This window comes from Diabrotica virgifera, chromosome 4 (genome assembly GCF_917563875.1).
Source record: "Diabrotica virgifera virgifera chromosome 4, PGI_DIABVI_V3a".
Lineage (NCBI taxonomy): Eukaryota > Metazoa > Arthropoda > Insecta > Coleoptera > Chrysomelidae > Diabrotica > Diabrotica virgifera.
In genome coordinates this window covers 55,709,511-55,734,590 of record NC_065446.1, presented here as the reverse complement: position 1 = coordinate 55,734,590, position 25,080 = coordinate 55,709,511, and the positions used below count along the sequence as shown (strand labels likewise).

Here is a 25,080-nt window from a genome sequence, read left to right as displayed (position 1 = left end):
CTGGACTGGTTGCTTCCGATCTTAATTACACAGTCAATTATTTTTATCTCCTCAATCTGAGACTCACCACTCTATTCCCCTTCCATCGGTCTCCTCTTCAATCACAAGCATTCTCCACTTATCATATCCCTACTTTTTATTCTTAAGAACAATTAGTCTTGTATATAAATTTTATGTCTTGTCAATTTCCAGGAGATATTAAAATTAAATTTTACTTACATTCTATAAATACCCTCTATTATAAACTAAATAAAATTGTTTACTATCGTTTTTTTCCTAGGAAACCATTTAGAAACATGGTCTATTGTTTCACTCCAATGCGGCTCATTAACTTTCCAAAACTACCGTATTTTAGTTCATTGTTTTGAAATGTATAAATCCGTTCGTAGAAACTTTACCACTAGCCTTCCACTCTGCCACGAAACACTGCTTACGGCTAAATTATTTTATTTACAAATCTTGGTCGTATACAGAGCGATGAAAATTTACAAACTCGTGGTCTTTGACATAAAATTAATTCTCTAAATTCTCCCCATAAAATTTATATAACAATAGATTCTCTAACTTGCATCTTCTTAAGGTCCTCAACTATCCCATCTGGTTTTCGGTCTTCCTTGTGGTCTACCTGATCCTAGTGTTTATTTGGTGTTTCTCTTAATAACTGCTTCAAGGTTTCTCCTTTCTATACGTCTCATCCATCTGTGCCTCTGTGCCTTAATCAATATGATGCGCTGTCTTCTCCTTTCAAAAGTATTTTTTTATTATTACCTAAGTTTACTGGGTCTGCTATTCTCTGAATTATTTTTCTCTATAGAATCCTCAATCTCTCTTCATCTTTCTATATCATACACATTACTTGAGCATCTTATATGATTACTGATCTAATTGCTGCTCTGCACATTTTCAGTTTAGTATTCTGAGTTATCTCCTTTTCTTTGAGGAAGTTGTATTTCCAGTACGTTCTGTGTCCTGCCAAGATCCTCTAAATGCTTACTATGCTTCTATCATTAGTTCCATTAACTGAGACCCCAAGATATTTAAAGTGTAAAAGGGGTGACAGACACGCGAGTAAGTACGCGAACTTATGGCTCGACAACCTTTTTCGCGCGTGTGTCACCGTAAGTACGCGTACTTTAAGTCCGCCGAGTAAGCACGCCGTCGATCCAACCAGTTTGAAATCTTACTCGTACGTGTATCACTGCTTCGAGCCCCGAGCCGAGGGCCTTTTTTATTGTGTTTAAGTTACACCTATATTTTCACTAATTAAGCAAATTGCCTATAAATAATTCACTCATTTATTGTTGACAGGAGACAAGTTACATTTTATATGTTTTGAGAAAAACCGTATAAAACTATTTTAAGCTATACTAAATAATTTTTGATTATTTATTTTGAGTACCTAAACCTAATTATTTATAGGCTGTTTTCTCCATACTGATGAAAATATTTTGTTTGTTAATGCCTACCTTGTATTAAATTAAAATAGATCAAAAACCAGTGATATATTTCACATCATAATTTTGAGAGCTTACCACACTTACAAAAAATCAAATTATTCTTCTATTTAAGAAAACCTGACCAAAACAATAATCAAACTCTACTACAAAACATCAAGATTTCAGCAAAATTAGGTACACAGAAAATAGAAAATGTAATCACGAGGACAGTTTCTAAATTTTTTGCTGAATACACTTCTTACAGCAGGCTACGATAGGATCCATGCATAACCAACATTTGCAAAGTGTGCAAAATATCTGGTTTTCCTTTTCTTACAGTATTTGCAATGATTTTTTACCTGGTGGTGGATTAGGTCGGTTTTGTGTAGACATTCCAGAGTATTTCATAACAACTTATGGAATATGAGAAAGTAATTCTGAGGATGTAGCCCTAATTTGAAAATAACTTTTTACTAGGTCTTTCCTAATTATTTAATAAATTGGCTTCGTTGTTTATACTGGCGATATTTAGGATCCCATAAAATTACCAGTGGCCATCGTTTAATATTTCTAGACATATTGTAAGGTGACGCCATTTTATATACAATATCTATTCCACATTTGGTATAATTATAGAATAAAATTTCTGGCCTTTTGCTAGTTTCGTCCATTCAGTCTGCTGAATCAGTGTGATGAAATGATGAAACCAGTAATACATTTCTATTCTTTTTGGGTACATGCGATGTCACGTTCATATGTGTTTCAAAACCAAAAATAAAGGATCCTACAAGGCGACCTTTCACATTGGTCATAATTGGGGACCAATTTGGGACTGAATCGTACCCTCAGCCGTACGAAAAAACTTACATAAATGAACGACGGTGGTCTATCAGGACAAATTATTTATTTTTTTTAATAAAACGATATTTTTTGTAAAATATAATGTAAAATGTAAGTGCTCATTTTTATGAAACATAGGTACTGAAAATGCCGATAATATAGATTATTTAAAAAAAAATAACGTTTTACGTTGTAGCATCTTCTCTCGACGACATCGCAATGTATAATGAGTAAGCTTACCGTGTGTCACCGAAGGCGAGCCGAGTAAGTCCGCGATCATTAATCTCGCGTACTTAAAGTTTGCGTGTCTGTCACGGTCTTTATACCTTTTCAAACCCATATTCCCCAAATTATTGTAACCTTGGGTCTATTGAATAAAAAGTAGTATTTGCTTTAACTTACAAGTATTTACTTAATAGTAATTGAATAAAATCATTTCTTTAATGCTTTATTTAAATACTATTAAGTAAATACTTAAATACGAGGAAGTGAAAGCAAATACTCCTTTTTATTCAATAGACCCCTTGTTACAATAACTGTATTTTTTCTTGAGCGTAAATATTAGGTATTTTGTTTTGATTTATTGCCAAACCCCATTTGGATAAAATCATATTATATTAGATATAAAAATAATAAATATACATCACAACGCCCTAAAGGTTAGTCTTTGGTTGGATCAAATATTTTCAATAAAGCTTAATAATACTCTTCATAATAGTTGAGGTAACAAAAGCTTCAAAAGGCGATACATATACCTGTAATAATGGATTAATTTCCTGTTGATATAAGAGTCTCTAAACACAAACGAACTCCCCGCAGTTCCCGGCTGTTAGGATTAATCTTGTACCAGCTCTTTACTGCAGATCTACCAACATCAAGAATTAAAATAGCAGCAACTGTCACAGATGACACTGCAGCACTCACCTTTCATCATGATAAAGTAACTGCCTCTAGAAACTTACAAGCCAGCCTCAATAATTTACAAGCATGGTTAAAAAACTGAAAAATTCGAGTTAATGAGACCAAGTCAATCGATGTTACCTTTACACTAAGAGGAGGTATATGTCCAGCAGTGTTACTAAATAATCAAATGATTACGTGGAGAAGCGAAGTCAAATATTTAGGTATACATCTTGAGAGAAGAGTAACATGGAGAGCATATTTATATATTTACAAAACGAAAACAATTGGAACTCAAACTAACACAATTTTATTGGCTTTTTGGCAGGAAATCGCACTTAAATCTACCAAATATTAATTTCATATATAAAGCTATACTGAAGCCAACGTGAACGTATGGCATTCAATTATGGGGTCCTGCTAGCAATTTCAAACTTGGAAATCGTAAAAAGATTCCAGAGCAAAGTTTTTAGAATTATAAATAATGCTCCGTGGTATGTTTCAGACAATATAATAGAAAAAGACCTCCAAAGTTCAATCCATAAAAGCTGAAGTCACAAAGTACAGGGGAAAATACAAAAATAAAACTAGTGCCAACTCTAAAGACTTAGTGCGCGAACTGTTTAATGTCAACGACAAAGTGTGTCGACTAAAGCGTTTTAAGCCTACATACTTAATAAACAGATTCAAATAGAATTCGTTTATTAATTTTGTTTGTTAATTATTATATATTAAAGAGAGCCTCTCAGTGGAGAGAATTCTTGCATGCCATCGTCTAACGGTTGTCATAAAATTTACTTATTTTTATGAGCGATAATATACTGGAAATAAAATGGGGTTAATAAAAAAAATAAGAAAAAGCTAAATTTAAATTAAACTTAATTAAACTTAAAAAAAATTAAATTATATTGTATTATAAATAAAACTAAAAAAATATACATCATAAGGCGCTAAAGGTTAGTCTTTGGCTGAATCAAATATTTTCAATAAAGCTTAATAATACTCTTCATAATATGTGAGGTAACAAAAGCTTCAAAAGGTGATACATATACAAATCCACAAGGAAAAAGTTTTCCTGTAAAAATCCACAAGGAAAAAGTTTTCCTGTACATACATATACCTCTAATAATGGATCAATTTCCTGTTGATATAAGAGTCTCTAAACACAAAAGAAATCCCGGCAGTTCAATTTTTCTGGCAGGGAGTTTTATCCGCCTGAATTTTTACCCAGAGTTTTCACAAGGAATTCATTAAATTTATCTAAAGAAGAAAAAACGCTGAATATTCAATTTGCCGAGCGCGGGCTTGAAGTGGAGCGCCCCGCTTGGTTTGTGATTATGTCTATTTCACAGAATTCACAGAATTATACTGAATTAAGATAAACCGTTCTTCTTATTCAATAAGAACTTTATAAAATAAAACTTGGCTTTCCATAAAATGAAAAATATAACACAAAATGTTAAGTTACTTTTATTTTAAAGTAAATATATAATCGTTGTATAAACTGATTTTATATGATCGATCACAAAAGAATATATATATGATACCGGTCAAACCCGATTTCAGGACAAACTAGTTTGGCCTAGAACAAACTAGTTTGGCCTAGGACAAACTAATTTGTCCTAAGCGCGTTAGGATAAACTAGTATGCAAACTCAAATTATACATAAGTATAATTTGATTGTTTAACTCCAATTTGCATCTTATTGGTTCTTTGGCAATTACTAAGCTTTTTGTTTTTTGGGCTGATATTTTCATATTCATTTCTTTTGCGTTAATGTTGAACTCGTGCAATAATCTTTGTAGGTCGTCTTCGCAGTCTGCTACTAACACGGTGTCATCAGCATAACAGAGTATTTTTATCTCTCTATTGCCCATTTTGTACCCTCTTTTTTTCTTCACTTGTTTTATTATAAGCACAATTATTGAATTATTGAATTAACTCGTTTATTATTAGTTTTACAACAAATATGTACCTATAAAAAAATGAATAGAATTTGATTTTGCACAATTTTGATCTAAAGAAAAGTACGAGCCTAAGAAATGATCGATTTTATAGAAATTGTTTTTGTTCAATATTTCCGCCATTCTCAATCCTTTGACAAAAAGTGTAAGGGCTGAAATTGTTGCAATTACGATTTACTACAATTTTTCGAGAGAACCAGTGGCGGGTCTACAAGACGGGGGGGGGGGGAATGGGGAAATTCCCCCCAACAGGGTCCAAAATTAAAAAAAAAATGTTGAAATATTAAAATATATTAGCTGACAACTTCTTCTTCTTCTTCTTCTCGTTGTCCTTATGCCCTATAAGAGCGTCGGACTTTGGTATCACCTATCCATCTTTTATCCATTTCTTCCAAGCCTTCCGTTCTCCTGCCATTTCCTTCACTGTTGCACTGTTTTCCGTTATTAGCTGACATGAAACTTAAAATATCGACAGTCAAATTAAACCAATAAAACCCTCTAGTTAATAAAATTAAGTGAACTTAAAGCATATAAGTTATTATTTATGTCTTTTATGTACTTAGTTTGGTTGGTGTTTCATTGGAAGTTTCAAAAACTGTATAAAATATAATTCTCTTTATTTTTGTTTATGTACAATTATGTCCTAAAGTTAATAATAAATGAGGCAATTCAATAATTATGCTTCCCCTCTGCTTCCACTATTTCCCCCTTAATTCGGGGAATATTTATCGCATAAAAAAATTGTGCAAAAGAAATTGTAGAAAACTTAATTTCCAACAATTTTAGTTCCTACCATTTTTGTCGAAAAGTTGAAAATTGCGGAGATATTAAGCAACAACAGTTCTCCTTTAAAATCAATATGGCGGCTAATTCATCCGTGGAATTCAGTCGAGATTTTAAATTTACACTACTATTGATTTCCCCTAAAGGATAGAATTATAAAATTTGGAGCAGCTCGGAAACAAGATTCAATTCAATAATTATGCTCCCCACACCACTTTTTATTATTTTCTCACTTAAGATCGAAATTGTATATAATTTAATTATCTCTATTTTTGTATAGGATCATTTTTGTCGTAGAACTAATAATAAACGAGATAATTCAATAATTATGCTCTAACTGTCACTATTTTCCGCCATAACTCTGAAAATATCGACAGCACGAAAAAATTATAACAATAGGAATTATAGAAAATCATATTTTCAACAATTTTGAACAAAAACGGTTCTCAACAGCGGAATTCAGTCGAGATTTTAAATTTACACTACTATTGACCCCCCCCCCCCTAAAGATTAGAGAAATAAAATTTGGGGCAGCTCCTAATGCAAGGTTAGGCCTGTTATTCATCTAACAATTTAACCCGACTGGACTAATTATATACTTTGGTATAAGGTTAATAATATTCTTAACCCTTTGCGGACGGACTTTTTTTGTTTATATTAGATGGTGAATAATTTGTTTTTAGGAGATATTAGGGCAAAAAATATACAAAATAAAGGTTTTTTATATTAAAACTTTGTAATTATTATAAAAAAAGGTGGTGGTAACATGTGGAACCACTAGGCCACAAACGAAAAAATTATTTAGAGTGAAATGGAATGAAACAATTTTTTTAGCGTCAGATCCATCCGATGGGATATCTCTTAGTAAATCGTAAGCGTCATTACTTGTTATTTTACTCAAATCAAGACGTCTTTTCATTTTGGAATTCTGTAACAAAACATACCTACTAGTGTTACCGACGGCCTAGTGGCACCTTCCTGGAACCACCATACAAAATATCAAAATTCACTTAGTTATCTTCGCAGTTCATCAAGTCTCAATACGGTAATATATAAATACATCTATTTATCAACAAATTCATATCTTTTAGCAGTAGAAGAAGGTTTGTTTATTTGCAGCAATAAAATAACCTCATTGTCATCCACTTGTTAGCGCGCCAAATGTATGATGTACACTATGCATAATAATTGATCCTAGAATTTTGTAATCTCGTGATCTGATACTCGGGCAGTAGCAGTCCCGGATTAAGAATCTTGAGGTCCCTAGGCAACCCAAGCTATGAGGCCCCTTAAGGCCTCTATTCCTTCTCCCTCCAAAAGCACCTCGGCGAACCCCTCCATCTCCATCTTCCATCTGCAGTTTTAAGTGCAATCTCTTTTCTCTGTAATGATTTACTGACAGCGTTGATGCGTTTTAAATTGTAGCCCAAAATGCCAAAACTCATTCATTACGAATGTTTCTTTTTTGACATTTCTTTCAACAAAAACTTAGTCTATTGAACTGTTTCATCCTTTTGATTAGTGTTTTCAGCAAGAGAATGTACAGCAGATTTAAAGACGTTGTAACCTTGGGACAAAGCTCTTGTTACGTCAGCCTTTGCACTCCATCTAATGCTGCTTATTCTTTTAATGACTAGATCGTGGCGAATGAGATCGCTTAGTGGAGTTTGATTTAAGCATTTGATCATAACTTTCCAACGGTGGGTAGAGGCTGAAAAAAAGTTGTACACGGACTGAACAAACCCAAAATACGATATTGCTCCAATACAACTTTCAACAGCACTTACTCCAACTAAATTATTTTAAGCGAGTATGCGGCAAAAGGAATGTAAATTGCAAGTTTGTTAATCTTAGATAAATGAGCCTGAATACCATTATATTTGACTGACATGTTTATTGAACGATTGTCCCCTCATGTCGTTTACAGCAATGCAACAGTCGTTTTAAATAATTAAAACAGATAAATAAATATTTTCTCCAGTATGGCTGGTGATGTCTGTGATGGGTATGTCTGTGAGAAAACCCTCGTACACTTTAACCATCAGTTGGATTTACATATCTTAATAAATAGTCAACTGGTCAATATGAGACAAATCTGAAATTGAATCGACACTTAAGGAGTCGTATTTGGCTTCCTTAATTTCTTTAACAATTGTATTCAAAACGTGTTTTCCCATTACCTCTATTATTTCTTCCCAGATCTTATATCCCAGAGATAAGTAAGAAGGCTTTTTAGTATCATTATTGCCATACTTAGCTAAATGAGAGCTTAAAGATGATCTTATTCTGCAAGTAGCTTTAAATGGCCTAAGTAGTTCCCATTATTTTGTGAACGAAGAATGTCTGTATCACTTCTAAATGCTAATCCGCGAGAAGATAGAAACGTAGCCACAGATAATATTCTTTTCAGAACTTGAATCCAGTAATCTCCTTGTTGATTAAATTCAATTTCCAAAGAGCTGTCAATTCGACCATAAAGGCGCTGCCTGTCGATGAGTGTTCGTCAAACGTTCGCCATGTTCTCCAAAAAGTATACATGAAGAGTAGTAAACTTTTCCATTTGAGGAACAGTAGGTTAGCCAATCTCTTTTAATTTTTATTACACTGATATATTTTCGAAAAACCACAGATTGTGTAAAAAATCTTGTAATGCCCTCAAAATTTTTTTTATGCTGAGAAACGTTCATCAGGATTCTTACATTTTGAAGAACCTTTCCCAATTCAAAATTTCCATATTTCTTCAGTTATGGTATTCCATAATCCTATGTTGTTTCCAAATTCTGAGCCCAATTTACCTTTAACTTCGGTCTCTAAATTACTTTCGGTTTCTGGTTCTTTTTTTGAACTGGAATATAACTGTCATTTTATGTTTTTTGATCTTCTTCAGTTATGGAAGCTATGTTTCTCTCAGCTATTTCTATTTCATCACGTGCATTTTCATTGGTTGCAGCTTCACTAGCTGATATTTGAATTGTTCAACATATATTATGATTTATACCTAGTTTTTATTTAATTCTAATTATTATTTTGTCGTTTTGGGCCCTAGGAGGCCCCCTTTGGGGCCGAGGCCCCTAGGCAACTGCCTACTTTGCCTAATGGTTAATACGGCACTGGGCAGTAGGAAAAAATTATTTAAAGGTGTTCCACCGTTTAGCCACTAGGCCACAAAGGGTTAACTGTTTTTTGATCTGGCTATTAAAGTTATTATCTATACATATAAAAACTTTCTCAAAGAAAAGTAATAAAACCCGTAGTTGCAGCGCATTTCGGCATGCTAAGAAACGATAATTAATAAAGTTGCCATTCCATCCTTTCGCTATAAACCCCTAGGAACGGCAAGATCGCATGTCTCGCCGCCTTGCGTGCCTCAACACCACAAACCTTCTGCAAATACGAAGAAATAAACAGTGACGGACTGGACATACGAGATAAGAAGAAAAATTAACCCTAACACAATTCAGATTGGATTGTTCCATACTTAGCGGAATGGAAGGGAAGTTTTCGACTCAGAGTAAATAAACGCTATAATTCTTAAACTGAAAGGATCATTAACACACATACATAACGATTTTCAAGGGAGTTTTAGTTTGGCTTTTGTTAAATAAAACAAAGTTTACTTTAGGTCATTGTAAACAAGATAATCATAGTTTAAGCGGTGTATTCACGTTCCGATTTGTGGTCCCACTAAGTGGAATTACTAGTTGGATATTTGGCTACATTCACGTTCCAAATTTCTATCTTAGTAGCGCTCCAACTTCATTTCCCGGCGGTGTACATCGCTCAGCCAAAAAATATATGGAGTAGTTGTAAATTATAGAATAGAATAGAATAGAATAGAATAGAATAGAATAGAATAGAATAGAATAGAATAGAATAGAATAGAATAGAATAGAATAGAATAGAATAGAATAGAATAGAATAGAATAGAATAGAATAGAATAGAATAGAATGGAATAGAATAGAATAGAATAGAATAGAATAGAATAGAATAGAATAGAATAGAAATATGTTTTATTGTTATGAAAAATTGTAGAATTTTATCGACAAAGCTTACAAAAAGTCAAGAAAACAAAACAATAACAATTCAATTTACTAAAATTACATAAATCGTCAGTATAAATTAAAAAATAATAATAATAATAATGAAGTTAAACTGTTAATCAATTGCAAAATTTAAAATAAATTGCAAATTGCATAGTCTACCTAGTAATTAAGTTTAAAAGTTAAGCTGCTGCATATGACACCCAAATACAGATGAAAAATAACAATAAAGATACTACTTGTGCAAAGGGTACTGTAATTTCTTAGTTATTGATTAAGAAAATCTTCTACTGCATAATATGGTCTTTCGGATAGGTAGGCTTTTGTCAGTTTACGGAATTTGGGAAAGATGCTGCAGATTTAAGTTGTAGAGGGAGATGGTTGTAAAGTTTTTTTGCGGAATATAATATAGATTTCTTTACTAACTCAGATGACGGGGTCGATAAATAGACGTCAAAGGTAGAATTTCTTGTGAAGTAGTCATGATTAGGTCTTGGTGGAAAGACATGTAGATGTTTACGAATTAAGCAAACAGTTTCTAAAATATGTAAAGATGGAAGGGTTAAAATTCTGTGATCTTTGAAGTAACTTCTACAATATGTTGTTCTTATGAGGCCAAACAGATATCTTATTGGTCTTTTTTGTAATTTGAAAATAACATCGAATTGGGCAGCTGTGCCAGAATCCCAAAAAGGAAAACCATAACGAAGATGTGACTCGAACAAAGAAAAATATGTTATTTTGGAAGACGCTAAATTGAGTTCATTCAAAATAGATCTTATAGCATAGCAAGCTGAAGATAGTTTCTTCCTTAACAAATTAATATGGAGGGACCATTTTTTAAGATTACTGTCTAAAAAAATACCAAGAAATTTTACAAAATCAACAGTACTGATCTGGCTGTTATTAAGAGGTAAGGGTTGGAGAGCTCCTTTACAAGATAATGATACTGTTTTATCTACGTTAAACGAGAGTAAATTAGAGTCAGACCAGGTTTTTATTGTAAGTAGATCAGAAGTTATAGTAGCATGAAGAGTTGCAATATTTGAGTTGCTCCAAGTGATACTGGTATCATCAGCAAAAATAAAGATTTTTCCATCGATTTTTAAACTAGTGATGTCATTAATAAAGATAAGGAAAAGTAGAGGGCCCAATACTGATCCTTGAGGTACCCACATACAATGTTTTTGAGACTAGAGTCTGTATCATTTGCTCTAACCAGTTGTTTCCTATCATCCAAGTAAGATTGGAACCAATTCAAAGAAATACCTCGAATTCCGTAGAAATTTAGTTTTTTATCAAAATGTTGTGATTTACAAAATCAAAAGCTTTGGCGTAGTCACAAAAAACGGTGGCAGTGTGAAGATTATTGTTCAGTGCTTGATAAACCTCATGTAGTACAGAAAACATGGCATCAGTGGTGCATTTATTATTTAAAAATCCGAACTGATTTTGTGATAAAATGTTGTTTTTAACGAGAAAGGACAAAAGTCGGGCTTTTATGAGTGTCTCAATAATTTTGGAGAGTACCGGTAGTAGTGCAATAGGTCTATAATTGCAGGTATTAGATATTTCACCACCCTTATGAAGAGGAACAATGATGGCAGCCTTTAGGCACTCTGGAAACTTGCCTTTCTCAAAAGAATCATTAATCAGTGAGATGAGGACTTCCAACACATTCTCTGGGCGATTAGAAAAAATTTTTATCGATAGACCATCAGTACTACAGGAAGATTTGCTTTTGATACTATTGATTGTTTGGATCAGTTCAGATTTATCGACTGGTTTTATAAAGAATGAATTCGAGACCTTTCTTTAATTAGGGAGATAGGAAATGGGATCTTTTTGTGGCAAAATAGTTGATGTAATATTTTTACTCACATTAATAAAGTATTCATTTAGATTTTCAGGGTCTGAAAGGGAAAATGTTTGAGCAGTGTGGGTTTTATTACGAAGATCGTTTATTATGGACCAAGTTTCTTCTGCAACACTTTTAGAGCTTCCCAGACGGTTTTGGTAGTAGACTTTTTTAGCTGATTTTAAAAGTTTAAGATAGGTTGCCCTGTACTTGGTGATATATTCAGTCATAGATACGTTGGTAGTAAATTTATTGATGTAGAGTAGAGAACGCATATTCTTGGAAGATATTCGGATACCTTTAGTAGTGCAGGGTTTGCGATGTCTTGGCTTAATTGGAATTAGACGAAATGCCTTATTGAAGATACAGACAAGCTTATCTAAAAATCACTGAAATTATTATCCACGTCTATAGCAGGAAAGTGCCACTCAGAGGTTAAGCATAAATTTTGGAAATTACGAAAGTATGTATGTATGTATACACCGTTCTTAGGCGTCAACGCCCTTCGGTAGGGATCTATGGAGGAGTATCACCAAGCCGGAAGCCCTTATCCCTTCCCGTACCGCTCCTCCATAGGCCGATCAGACGCCAGTTTATTCCAGACCAAGCCGTAGACTCTATTGAGTTTTATACTACGGCGTTGGCCTTTTATAAATTTCATGACCTAGCTGAGGCTCGAACCAGCGACCGCAAATCGCAAATCCACTAAACTTGTCCATCGACTGAGCCCCAGCTAACTGGACCGTCAAGACCGACAATTACGAAAGTTACGGGTAGAAAAAATCCTGCCTAAACGTCGGGGTTTCGAGGAGGGTTTGCTAAAGATATTAAACTTCGTACAAACTGCATCATGATCAGATAGCCCAGCATTAATAATAATTGTAGAGTGGACATCAAGGGGTGAGAAATCTGAGACAGTATAATCAATTATGGTATGGTATGTTTAACAGTAAATGGTTGAGTTCAATTAGTGCGGTCGTAAATATTATTAAATTTATCTGACCTGGCCCATTGTTAAGACCCACCCGGAGCGATAAGCAACCGAGGTAGACAGGGTTGATATTTTGACAATTAACACTGACTAGACGGTACTTTTATAATAAGGCAAAGAGTCCTCAAAATTTACAATAATTACGACGACAAAAACAAAAAAAAAACGGATGTAAAATATTTTGCTTTGCCTTATATACCCGAATAGAAATTAACGTTTTCAAATTAGTTTTAAAATAAATTAAGTCTATTTTAATTGCTAAGATTCTAGAAAAACAAACATTCAACCATTAACAATAATTTGTAGTTCCGAAAAAAAAAAACCGTTTTTTTTAATCATAACATTTGGTGTGAGTTTTTATTCAATCTCACCCCACCGTGGCAAAAATGGTTTAATTATTACCTTTTGCCTAATTGGACATAGGTGAATATTTTAGGACCACACCCGTATGTCCCGTCCTTCGATATAAACAAAATAGTGAACTTTTAGGAGAACTGGTTCTAAGATTTAATTTGGTCTGGTTTTAAGGGTGCTAATTAATACGATAGAAAGGGTTGTGTATTAGCGATAAATAAGGGTATTCGGCGAACAAAACATTTATTAACAACAACGATTTTGACAAATAAGCGGCTTAACGATAAATTATAGTCTTAATAGCGAACGAGAGAACGTAAGAGTCTTTTTAATCTATTAATTATTGCGGAGAGAGTATTTTTACGGCGAAAAGAGACGCACAAGCGAACAAAGTGTTCATCTCTGACATCAGAAAGAGACTGCTGAAATTCTATTCAAAATCTCTGCACTATTATCTTTGATAGTTTAGTTTACACCATTCGCCCTGAAAAGGGCCAAACACATGTTACACTTCTTTGGCAAAATGACCTGCTTTTACCCCGAAACTATAAAAAATGCAGATGTATATTTTATGAAACACACAACGCTACACTCAAGTTTTTCAGAGAATTAAATATTTTAAACACAATACAGATTGTCCCAACAGATTTACAGAGAGATATTTTTATAAAAGCAAATTAATGTAAATAACTGTTGTTTTCACAACATACTCCCCCGCGTTGAAGCACTGGCTTTAACATAAACCTAACCTAACATAAATCAACTTACAATGTTCTTAAGCGAAAACACTAAACTTAACTTAATTTTAACAGTCATTTGGTAGAGGACACAATTTATTAATAGAGCGCTTGAAGACTCCATCTTTAGTTTTGACCGATGCAACTCTTACTCGGCCATCCTTTCCGGGAAAGACATCAATCACTCTTGCTAGAGCCCAGTAAAGAGGAGGAGTGTTATCTTCAATCAACAAGACGAGATCGTTGGGCTCTAGGTTCTTATGAGGAAGAAACCATTTAGGGCGATTTTGGAGTCTGTTCAAGTAGTCAATTGACCATTTTTTCCAAAACATTTGCTGGAGTTTAGAGAGATGTTGCCATAAACTTAATCTATTTTCGGGAATGTGGATTACATCCCTTTCAGGAAATGACGTAAGAGATTGTCCAATCAAGAAATGTCCAGGGGTCAGATAGGTTAGATCAGAGGGATCATTTGAGAGGGAGCAAAGCGGTCGAGAGTTGAGCACAGCTTCAATTTGAGTGAGAACAGTGGTAAATTCTTCAAAAGTGAGCTTAATATCACCCATGAGTCTACGGATATGATGCTTTGCGCTCTTTATAGCGCTTTCCCAGATGCCACCATGATGAGGGGCTCGAGGAACTATGGTTTTCCAGCGAATATGCGATGATGCCAAAAAATCATTAATAGAGCGAGAGTTTTCTTTTTCTTTTAAAAACTTATAAAGTTCAAACAACTGATTACGAGCTCCCAAAAAGTTCGTGGCGTTGTCACTGAATATAGTCTGAGGGAGGCCTCTACGGCTAATAAAACGTTTTAGAGCGAGAAGAAACGTCTCTGTAGAAAGGCCGGACACGACTTCAATGTGAACAGCTCGAGTCGATAGACAAACGAAAAGAGCAATATAAGATTTTATCAAAGGAGCTTTGCGGAGTTTGGAAGCTTTGATCTGAAAGGGCCCGCCAAAATCTAATCCGACATGAGCGAATACTCGAGAGGATTGCAAACGTTCCTTTGGTAAATCTGCCATAATCTGAATAGCGGGTTTGGCATTAAACCTAAAACAAACCATACATTGGTGTATGACCTTTTTAACTTCACGTAGTCCATTTAAAGGCCAATATTTAAGTCGAATTTGAGATAAAGTATTTTGAGGACCAGAGTGACAAAGTCTGATATGTTCTCTCTGAAGAAAGAGACGTACTACACGATTTTTTGAGGGAAGGAGAAGAGGATATTTTTGATCAAATGTAACGTCTGAGTTACCAAGGCGACCTCCTACACGCAGCATTTCATTTTCATCCAAAAAGGGGTTTAAGCGTAAAATAGACTTATTGGATAGAGTTTTACCTTTTTTAATCTCAGAAATCTCAAGCGAGAAAGAAGAATACTGAAGCATCTTAACAATCTTCAGTTCAGCGTTTTGAAGTTCGCTTACTTCAAGAGAATTTGATAACTTATGAGAAGGCGATTTGGCATTATTGGCAAACCTGAATATAAATGCTAAAGTTCTTACAAACCTTGAAAAATTAGAGAACCTATCAGAAAGAGAGGTGAAAAAATCTATTTGATCATTTCGAATGTGAAGAGTTACTTTCCTTTCTTCGGGTAACTTGGAGGTATAAACTTTTGGATTGTATTTCAACAAATCCAACCGAGATTGATTCAAAAATTGAGGACCATGAAACCACAAAGAAGATTTAACTATTTCAGCGGGTAGCATTCCTCGGGAGAGTATGTCGGCAGGATTCTCTTTGGATCGTACGTGCCTCCAATGAGCGTTAGGAGAATTATCTAAAATTTGTGCAACCCTATTTGCTACAAATTGAGTCCAACGAGAGGGATGCGAACGAAGCCAAGCGAGAACAATTTCTGAATCCGACCACATATTTATAGAGTCTAAGCGAGAGAGTTTTTCTTCAATAATATTAGCAATCCTTGCTGTGAGCTTACTACACAATAGCGCACCCATGAGTTCCAATCTTGGGAGAGTCAAGGGTTTTAGCGGAGCGACACGACTCTTAGATGCTAAAAGTGAACAAGATACTTGTTCTGATCTATAAATCACACGTAGGTAGATGCAAGCTCCATAAGCCTTTAAACTTGCATCCGAGAATGCGTGAATCTCAACACTAGTGATTTCTTGACTTAAAAAGAGACACCGAGGTATATTTAAATCCTTAAAATTAGAGAGACTGCGAACAAAATTTAGCCACTCATGCAACGTATCTGCATCTATGATATCGTTCCAATTAATTTTGGAAATCCAAATTTTTTGCATGATTAATTTAGCGACAACTGTAACTGGGTTAATTAGGCCTTGAGGATCAAATATTTGGGCAATCATTGACAGTACTTCTCTCTTGGTGTATGAGTCCTTTAAGGTAAAATTTGGGAGAGAGATTGAGAAGGTGTCAAGAATAGGATTCCAACATAAACCTAAAACCTTATTGGAGCCATTATCTGGAGCTATTACATAAGTAGTGTTCGAAGAGAGAGAAGAGATATTTTTTAAAAACAAGTTTGAGTTAGAACACCATTTATGGAGAGAGATACAAGCGGTTCCAAGCAAACTAGTTATTTCCTTATGAGCCTTAAGGAGAGTCTGTACATCATTAGCGCCATAGAGAATGTCATCAATGTAACAACTGTTTTGAAGAGCATCACTGGCCAGAGGATACTCAGTCTGATAAGTTTGTGCCAGTTCCATTAAACAGCGAGTACTCTGAAAGCTAGCGCTTTTAGTTCCATACGTTACGGTTTGCAATTCAAGACACTCAATGTCTTTTTCAGGGGAGTCACGCCAGAGAATATTTAAAAGAGAGGTTTGAGCAGGATTTATTCTAACTTGTCTATACATTTTTTGTATATCCGTTGTAAAAACGAAGGAATACAATCTAAACCATAGCAAAATGTCAAAAAGTTCCGGTTGAAGAGTAGGACCTTTGAGTAAAATATCATTGAGCGAATAACCACTAGAGCTTTTCATCGAACCATCAAAAACAACCCTAAGCTTTGTTGTTAAAGATTCTTCCTTAAACACACAGTGATGCGGTAGAAAATATTTATTTTCTAACTTTTCGTTGGTTAGAGAGAGAGGCACAATTTTCGCATGTTCGAGAAGAAGATATTCATTAATGAAAGACTTATACTGAGCATATGTACTTTCGTTTTTTAAGAGCCTATTTTCTAAATTCATAAATCTTTTAAAAGCCATTTTAAAGGATTCACCTAACATTTTATTAGCGTTTTCAGAGACAAATGGAAGATTTACTTGAAAGCGACCTGAAGGTAACACAAGAGTAGTTTTGCTAAATATTTGTTCCGCTAATTCTTCATCGGGAGTTAATTTACTAATGAGGGGAACTTCTTCAATTTCGAAAAATTGTTGAAGCAACTTATCCAACTTATGTTCTTCGGGTTCGGATTGAACAAAGAGAGAAACATTTGACTGAGAGATAGCCAAATGTGAATTACGGTGAAAAACCTGAGGATTAATTGTACCAAAAATAACATAGCCTAAGTGAGTATTCTGAAGAATGGGAAGATTTTTTCCTAACCGTATAAATCCATCCGTCAATAATTCACTATAGATATCACCAGCCAGAAGCAAATCAATTTTACCCGGAACAGAATACGAGGGATCTGCGAGAGTGAGATCCTGTGGGACTTTTATTTTACTTCTATCTATAGTAGCTCTAGGAAGCCTACAAGTTATACTATCGAGTACAGCGAAAGAAGTTTTAAAACTTCTGTCCTTTACATTATAGGGGAAAAATTCTAAGTTTAACATTTCGTTTGAGAGTGAGGTGTTTTCGGATATGGTTGATATCTGTAGCTGTTTAAAATAAGGGATGAGTTTTAACTTCTCAACCAAATCACGAGAGATAAACGAATGTTGGCTCCCATTATCTAGGAGCGCTCTGGCATGCATGGGTCTGCCGTCTTTCGAATAAACGGTTACTAAAGCGGTAGCCAACAATACATCAGTTGTAACTGATAAAGCGGAGAGAGATGTGGCTGCCTGAGAATCTGGAGAATTTTGCATATCTAAAGGAGGTCTGGATGAGCTAGTAGAAGCTTCATTTTGGCTGCGATTATTAAAAGAATGCTGAGTAGATATGGGAGCGACAACACGAGAAGCACCTTGAGAATTTTGAGGAGTTTGAGCATTGCGCTCACGAGAGAGAGCTTGCCTATTGATGTTCCTAGAGGAAGAGACATTTTCAGAGGTTCCATGGAGGGATGAGTGATGATGACCCCCACACAAAGTACATGATCGAGTAGAGCCGCAATCTTGAGAGAAATGTTTACTACCCAAACAATTAAAACACAGTTTCTTACCTTTTACAAAATTAAATTTTTCCTGTAAAGAGAGGCATTTAAAATCATTACACTGATAAACCTTATGAGCATTACTTCTGCAAAAAGTACAATTATTATCAGAGAAAGAGTGTGATGGTTGGTCAACTGATGAGAAGAAAGATGTTTTTGATTGAGACCTGTTATTAACCTTTTTATCATGATCTGAAACATTTAATTTTTCCTGAATATCACACTTTTTCTCGAGAAATTTAAAAAACTGTGAAAGGGTAGGTAAGGTCTTTGTCCCAATATCATATTCAAAGGCCCTATGTGTAGCAAAATCTAATTTTTGTAAAAATATTTCAATTAATAGTAAATCCCAATGCTCAATTGGTACGGACATATTTTTCAAAGCAAGCAGCGTCTGCTGAGCTAGAGTTAAAAATTCGCGTAATGCCTTTGAATTACTTTTAACTAGAGATGGAGCCTTTAACAATTTTTGAATGTGTAAGCTAATCACTCGCGATTTGTTTTCGTAACGATCTTTGAGAGTTTTTACAGCTATATCGAAATTTTCGTCGATAACTTCGATGTTGTCGATCAACTGGAGGGGTTCATTTCGCAGGAACGATTTAAGGTAAATAAATCGTTGCACGTTATTGAGTTCTTCATTGTTCACTATTAGCGTCTCGAAGAGCTGGTAGAACGAGTTGAACTCAGAGAATGACCCGCAGAACGTTTGCATGGTGATCTCCGGAAGCCTAACCTTAGCAGTGGCCACAGTTGACTGAGTGCTATTTGATCTGAGAGGAGGGGGGCCCAACAATAACTCGTCCATCTTACGCTGTAGGCCCGCGAGAATAGAGAAATATTTTTGCTCAGTTGTTACCCTGTCTTCTGCTTCAGTACCGGCTTCATCAATCTCGTCTATCTGATCCATTATTTCTTCATATTTTAAAAAACAGGTTTTTAATTCTGTTTGCCGAAATTGAAATTGTAGCGCATCCTTTTCCGTACTAGCCTTTTGTGAGAGCCAGTTTTCAATTCTTGTAATTTTAGCCTTTAAAGGCGTCCTTTTTTTCTTGAGGTCTTCCATTTCTATCCCGAATTCGATTGAACACACGGCGAGAGAGAGTCTATCGATACGCGGCAAAATCTAAATTACACTGGAGAGTTTTTTGTCAATTAACAAGCGCGGCGAGAGAATAAGAGTCTAAGTTTCACAGAGAGATACAGCGTCTACGTTAAATGTCTACAAAAGTGTTTTTGACCGTAAAATGTCTTTGAGCAGAGTTTACCTTGGATCAGCAATAAAAGTTTTAAAAAATGGAAAAATCTCACCAAATTAGTCCAATTGATAAAGCAACAGGTGGCAGCTACTAACCACACACAATAACTTCACTTTCTTTTACTTAGAGTTTATCGCGACGCGAACTAACAAGTCTTGTAGAGGTATTACACACAAAAATGTCCGAAAAAGCGGCACAAACGCGAAAACCAACCAAAAATCCGGGTCGATGTAGACCATCAAATGGTGTGAGTTTTTATTCAATCTCACCCCACCGTGGCAAAAATGGTTTAATTATTACCTTTTGCCTAATTGGACATAGGTGAATATTTTAGGACCACACCCGTATGTCCCGTCCTTCGATATAAACAAAATAGTGAACTTTTAGGAGAACTGGTTCTAAGATTTAATTTGGTCTGGTTTTAAGGGTGCTAATTAATACGATAGAAAGGGTTGTGTATTAGCGATAAATAAGGGTATTCGGCGAACAAAACATTTATTAACAACAACGATTTTGACAAATAAGCGGCTTAACGATAAATTATAGTCTTAATAGCGAACGAGAGAGAGTAAGAGTCTTTTTAATCTATTAATTATTGCGGAGAGAGTATTTTTACGGCGAAAAGAGACGCACAAGCGAACAAAGTGTTCATCTCTGACATCAGAAAGAGACTGCTGAAATTCTATTCAAAATCTCTGCACTATTATCTTTGATAGTTTAGTTTACACCATTCGCCCTGAAAAGGGCCAAACACATGTTACACTTCTTTGGCAAAATGACCTGCTTTTACCCCGAAACTATAAAAAATGCAGATGTATATTTTATGAAACACACAACGCTACACTCAAGTTTTTCAGAGAATTAAATATTTTAAACACAATACAGATTGTCCCAACAGATTTACAGAGAGATATTTTTATAAAAGCAAATTAATGTAAATAACTGTTGTTTTCACAACAACATTTGTAGATTTGATGACAGTATCACTCCACACACAGTTCTGTTTCGCTATCGCTATCCTCATCTAAATTAATTACGATCGGTTTAATTATATTATGATGTACACAAAGATATGAATTTTCTTTACCTATTACGTGTCGGACTGAATTTCTCCAACTACTTGGAAGAATATCATTGACACATTTTCTTATTAACTCTACAACAGTATTACTTAACGTTGGAGACATATTTTGTGACCCCACGTTAGACTTCCATTCGTGCCACATATGTTCTATGGGATTAAACATACAATAATAGGGTGGAAGCCGCAGCACTGTATGTCCCATTTCCTCTGCCAATGTATCACAAACATATACTTTTTTTTTTATAGAAAATGCCTTTAAAACTTCTAAAAGCTCTTGTTTGGTAAACATTCTTCAAAATACATATCAGTAGTCTCCATGTAATTTTGAATTTCTAATTTAGTATTATTAGAGTTTGGAGCCTTACTTGGTTGGCGACTATGATAGCTTGCATTATCCATTACTATCACGATATTTTGAGGAATATTTGGCATAAGAGTATTTTTGAACCATTCTTCAAAAAGTTCTGCCGTTGTATCTTCATGGTAGTCGACGTAGGAGTCTTTAATGTCCTTTGCAGAAAGCCACAGGGCATTTGGAACCCAACCATTTTCTGATCCAGCATGTAAAATCGTTATTCTTTTCCCTTTACTTGACGGAGCTTTTGTCTTACATTTACCGGAGGGATCGGCAAATCCTTTAGGTCGCGTTGAATGTGTGTCAAACCATGTCTCGTCGAGGTAAATTATCGGATGATTTTCGGAACGGAATTTTCTTATCGAAGTTATATACTCATAACGCCATTTTTGTAATCTATGAGATTCCATAATTACTTGTCTTTTGTCAATTATCCGATATCGAAAGCCCATACTTTTCAAAATTTTCCATAAGCTGGTGAGGCTACAGCTTATTTGGGTTTCGTCAACATTGAGCCGTTGCTTCAGAGCTCTTAATGTAGGTATGCGTTGCTCTTCATACATGGTATAGACTTTTCGACGTATCAAGTCCTTATCGGCTTCGTCCATACATTTGGTGGAACTGAAACCTTTACTTTTTTTCTTGTTTCTATGGGGTTTGATGTAATTCTTTTTACTGTGGTCAGAGGTATTTTCGTCAAATCGCATATTTTACTCGTCGCGGAAGTTGTGTCAAGTCCTCTTTTAAGTAAGGTACTGTATATAGTTTTTACAATTTGCTTTGCATCTACAGATAAATGTTTCTTCTTTACCGGAATTATTATTATCCCAGGCTTTCCCGGCTTATTTATAATAAGCCCCATTATTATTATCCCACGGAAGCCATATAATGATAGAAAACGTAATGAATAAAATGCGTAATACTACTTATAGTCCAGAGAAATAAGATTTTTCTCGTGACACATCCCCCTCCAGGCCGAAACCAAATTTTTTGAGTAGTAAGGACGTCTATATTAATAACCTATATGTTTCCTGCAGCCGATTTTGATGATATACATATCTATAAACAAATGAAGATCAAAAAACTCTAAATTTTCGCTTTTTTCGTCTATTACTAAAAAGTGAAGCATTTTAAATAAATTTGAGAGTAAGAAACTGATAAATCATATAAAAAACTTCAATATGGCGTTCGCTGCATATGTCTATCCTTATTTGTTGCTTAGAAAATTGCAGAATAAATCATAAATTTTGAGATTTTATAAATGTTCATAACTTATGTAAAAATGAAGTTATAACTTTCTTATTACACGAAATGCTGAGAATTCTGGTGCTTAAATTATATTTTAAATTTCAAAGCAATTGGTCAAATAGTTTAAAAGTTATTTAATTTGTTTATCCCAAATTAATTTTTTTTGCAACACTATAAGTCAGAACACGATGAGGTTACAGTAATACTTTCGACAGTTTATGAAAGAAGAAGATTTATGCTATTAACTTAATTTAAAAAAAATGACAAAAAATAGTTATAAATAGTGTAAAATTATTTTGCAAAAACATGTCGATTTTTTGCTTATAAACAATTAGAATAACTTTTTAACCGTTACCCGTAGAAAAATTATTTTTCCATATTTAGAAAGACTAAATTTTTACACACATTTAGAAAGAAAAACAATTGTCCTACGACAATTAGGGACAAAGTTAGCCCCCTTCTTTTTTTAATTCACGGCAGCTTTGTTTATAACAATTAAGAAATAAAATTAGCCACATTTGAAAGAACATACTTCAAAGTTTTAACGTACCAAGTATACAAAAGATTTCCTTTAAGGAAATCGTCCACAATGCTTAAAAATGTGGCCCTTAAAATCGGCCGGCGTTGAAACTTGGGATAGCGATGAGAGGGGGGAAGGAGCTGTTAACTGTATCTCTGGTTCTCGATTATTTATTTCGTTGTTTCTTTTTTTAATTTGTATGTACTTTTTACGTACATTACGAATATGCTTTTAAACTGTTATACTATTTAAATAAACTGATTGTTATATACACCATCAAATTTGTTTAAACAATTCTTTTTCAATTTTTTTAATAATATTTGATGTAACTTTTATTGTACAACGTACATATTAGTTATACAGGGCGTAACAAAAATACAGGTCATAAATTAAATCACATATTCTGGGACCAAAAATAGATCGATTGGTCCTAACTTACCTTAATACAAATTACACATAAAAAAGTTATAGCCCTTTGAAGTTACAAAATGAAAATCGATTTTTTCCAATATATCGAAAACTATTAGAGATTTTTTATTGAAAATGGGCATGTATCATTCTTATGACAGGAACATCTTAAAGAAAAATTATAGTGAAATTTTTGCATCCCATAAAAATTTTATGGGGGTTTTGTTCCCTTAAACCCACCAAACTTTTGTGTACAACCCAATTAAATTATTATTGTGGTACCATTAGTTAAACTCACTGTTTTTAAAACTTTTTTGCCTCTTAATATTTTTTCGATAAGGCAGTTTTTATCGAGTTGCGGCTTCTTTTTTAATATGTTTACATAAAAATTTTATGGGGGTTTGTTGCTTTACACCCCCCAAATGTTTGTGTACGTTCCAATTGAACTATTACTGCGGCACCATTAGTTAAACACAATGTTTCTAAAACTTTTTTGTCTCTTAGTATTTTTTCGATAAGGCACCTCTTATCAAGATGTGGCTTCTTTTTTAATATGGTTCAAAATATGCCTAAAATTGTAAATTATAAATAATAAATTTTCATACGATTACCAAGTTTTCATAATCGTAATTAACCATATTATACAAATATGTGGTGGATTTGACGAATATTTAAAATATCTCAATAAAAACTGACTTTTCGAAAAAGTACTAAGAGGCAAAAAAGTTTTAAAAACATTTTGTTTAACTAATAGTACCACATTAATAATTTAATTGGAACGAACACAAAAGTTTGGGGGGGTTTAAAGGAACAAAACCCCCATAAAATTTTTATGGGGTGTCAAAATTTTACTATAATTTTTTTGTAAGATGCTCCTGCCATAAAAATACCACATGTCTATTTTCATTAAAAAATCTCTTCTATATATTGGACAAAATCGATTTTCATTTTGTAAATTCAAAGGGCTGTAACTTTTTTTATGTGCATATTTATACTAAGGTAAGTTAGGTTCAATCGAACTATTTTTGGTCCCAGAATATGCGATTAAATTTATGACCTGTATTTTTGTTACACCCTGTAATTATTATATTACTAATCCTATTCAATTATTCCTAAATCTAAAATTGGCTTATAATATTAAATTGAAAATAAAAAATCTCAAATAAACTAGGATTTATTTCTTGATAAACATGCTACTAGATAAACGAAAAATGAAATGTAACAAAATTAGAGAGAGGATAAAAAGAACAAAATTATTTTCAGAAATTTTCTACAATATTGTAATAATTGTATCTTACAACATTGAAAGTTATAATTTTAAGATTGCAAAAAAACACATTTTGGTATGATAGCAAGACTATTAAAATAAAATTAAAGGAGGTTTATCTAGGAATACTTGTATTTTTATGAAAAACGTAACAATTATCAGTTACCCATTTATTATAAGTTTTTGTAAAGTCAAGTGCATATGATCCACTCCTATAATTGCCAACAAAGTCATCCTAAAAATATCGTAAAAGAATTTCCAAAAATTGTTTACACAATTTACATAGTTAATTAAATAACCACTTTATTAACAAAAAACATATCCGTAACATACGCAAAGAGTACATGCAGATTAAAAAAAGAAACTCCAAAATAGATAATAGAGAAAGATTGAGGTTTTGATAATCGAAGTCCATAAACTATTTATATCTCTGTACTAACAAGTACTCGGTGCAACCAGTTTTGCAAGAGCAGATAGTTTATTTTAATAAAATATCTGATATAAAGAAGATCTGTTGATCGGATCGGCACTAACGGTTCTTAGCTTAATTTCCAACCCCAATCAAATACGTTTATCTCTTTTTTGGTGGTTCTGTAACTTCAGTTTTTCATTCATCTAATAGCATTTTTACTAAAAAAATAAAACCTAGTTTATTTGAGATTTTCTGATTTCCATAGACCAATACTATTTTTAGAAACAATC

At 33.9% G+C, this 25,080-nt stretch overlaps 2 protein-coding genes across 2 annotated transcripts in view; both read right to left on the bottom strand.

Moving 5' to 3' along the window:
* Positions 1 to 19,303, bottom strand: part of LOC126883578 (uncharacterized) — a 57,808-nt gene extending 38,505 nt beyond the window's left edge. Inside the window, exons 1-3 of the mRNA XM_050649225.1 lie at positions 17,867 to 19,303; positions 17,177 to 17,740; positions 2,517 to 2,643 (exon numbers count right to left, since the gene is read on the bottom strand). Of these exons, the coding sequence (XP_050505182.1) occupies positions 2,517 to 2,643; positions 17,177 to 17,740; positions 17,867 to 19,303 (2,128 nt within the window). The remainder of the gene's footprint in view (positions 1 to 2,516; positions 2,644 to 17,176; positions 17,741 to 17,866) is intronic.
* Positions 19,304 to 20,844: 1,541 nt separating this feature from the next.
* On the bottom strand, positions 20,845 to 21,642 carry LOC126883577 (uncharacterized). Its single transcript, XM_050649224.1, has one exon. It carries the CDS (start codon positions 21,640 to 21,642, stop codon positions 20,845 to 20,847), a length of 798 nt encoding a protein of 265 aa, XP_050505181.1.
* Positions 21,643 to 25,080: the final 3,438 nt, after the last annotated feature.

Excerpts from the sequence above, each read along its gene's own strand:
- LOC126883577 (XM_050649224.1), bottom strand. The coding sequence starts at position 21,642 with ATGCGATTTGACGAAAATACCTCTGACCACAGTAAAAAGAATTACATC.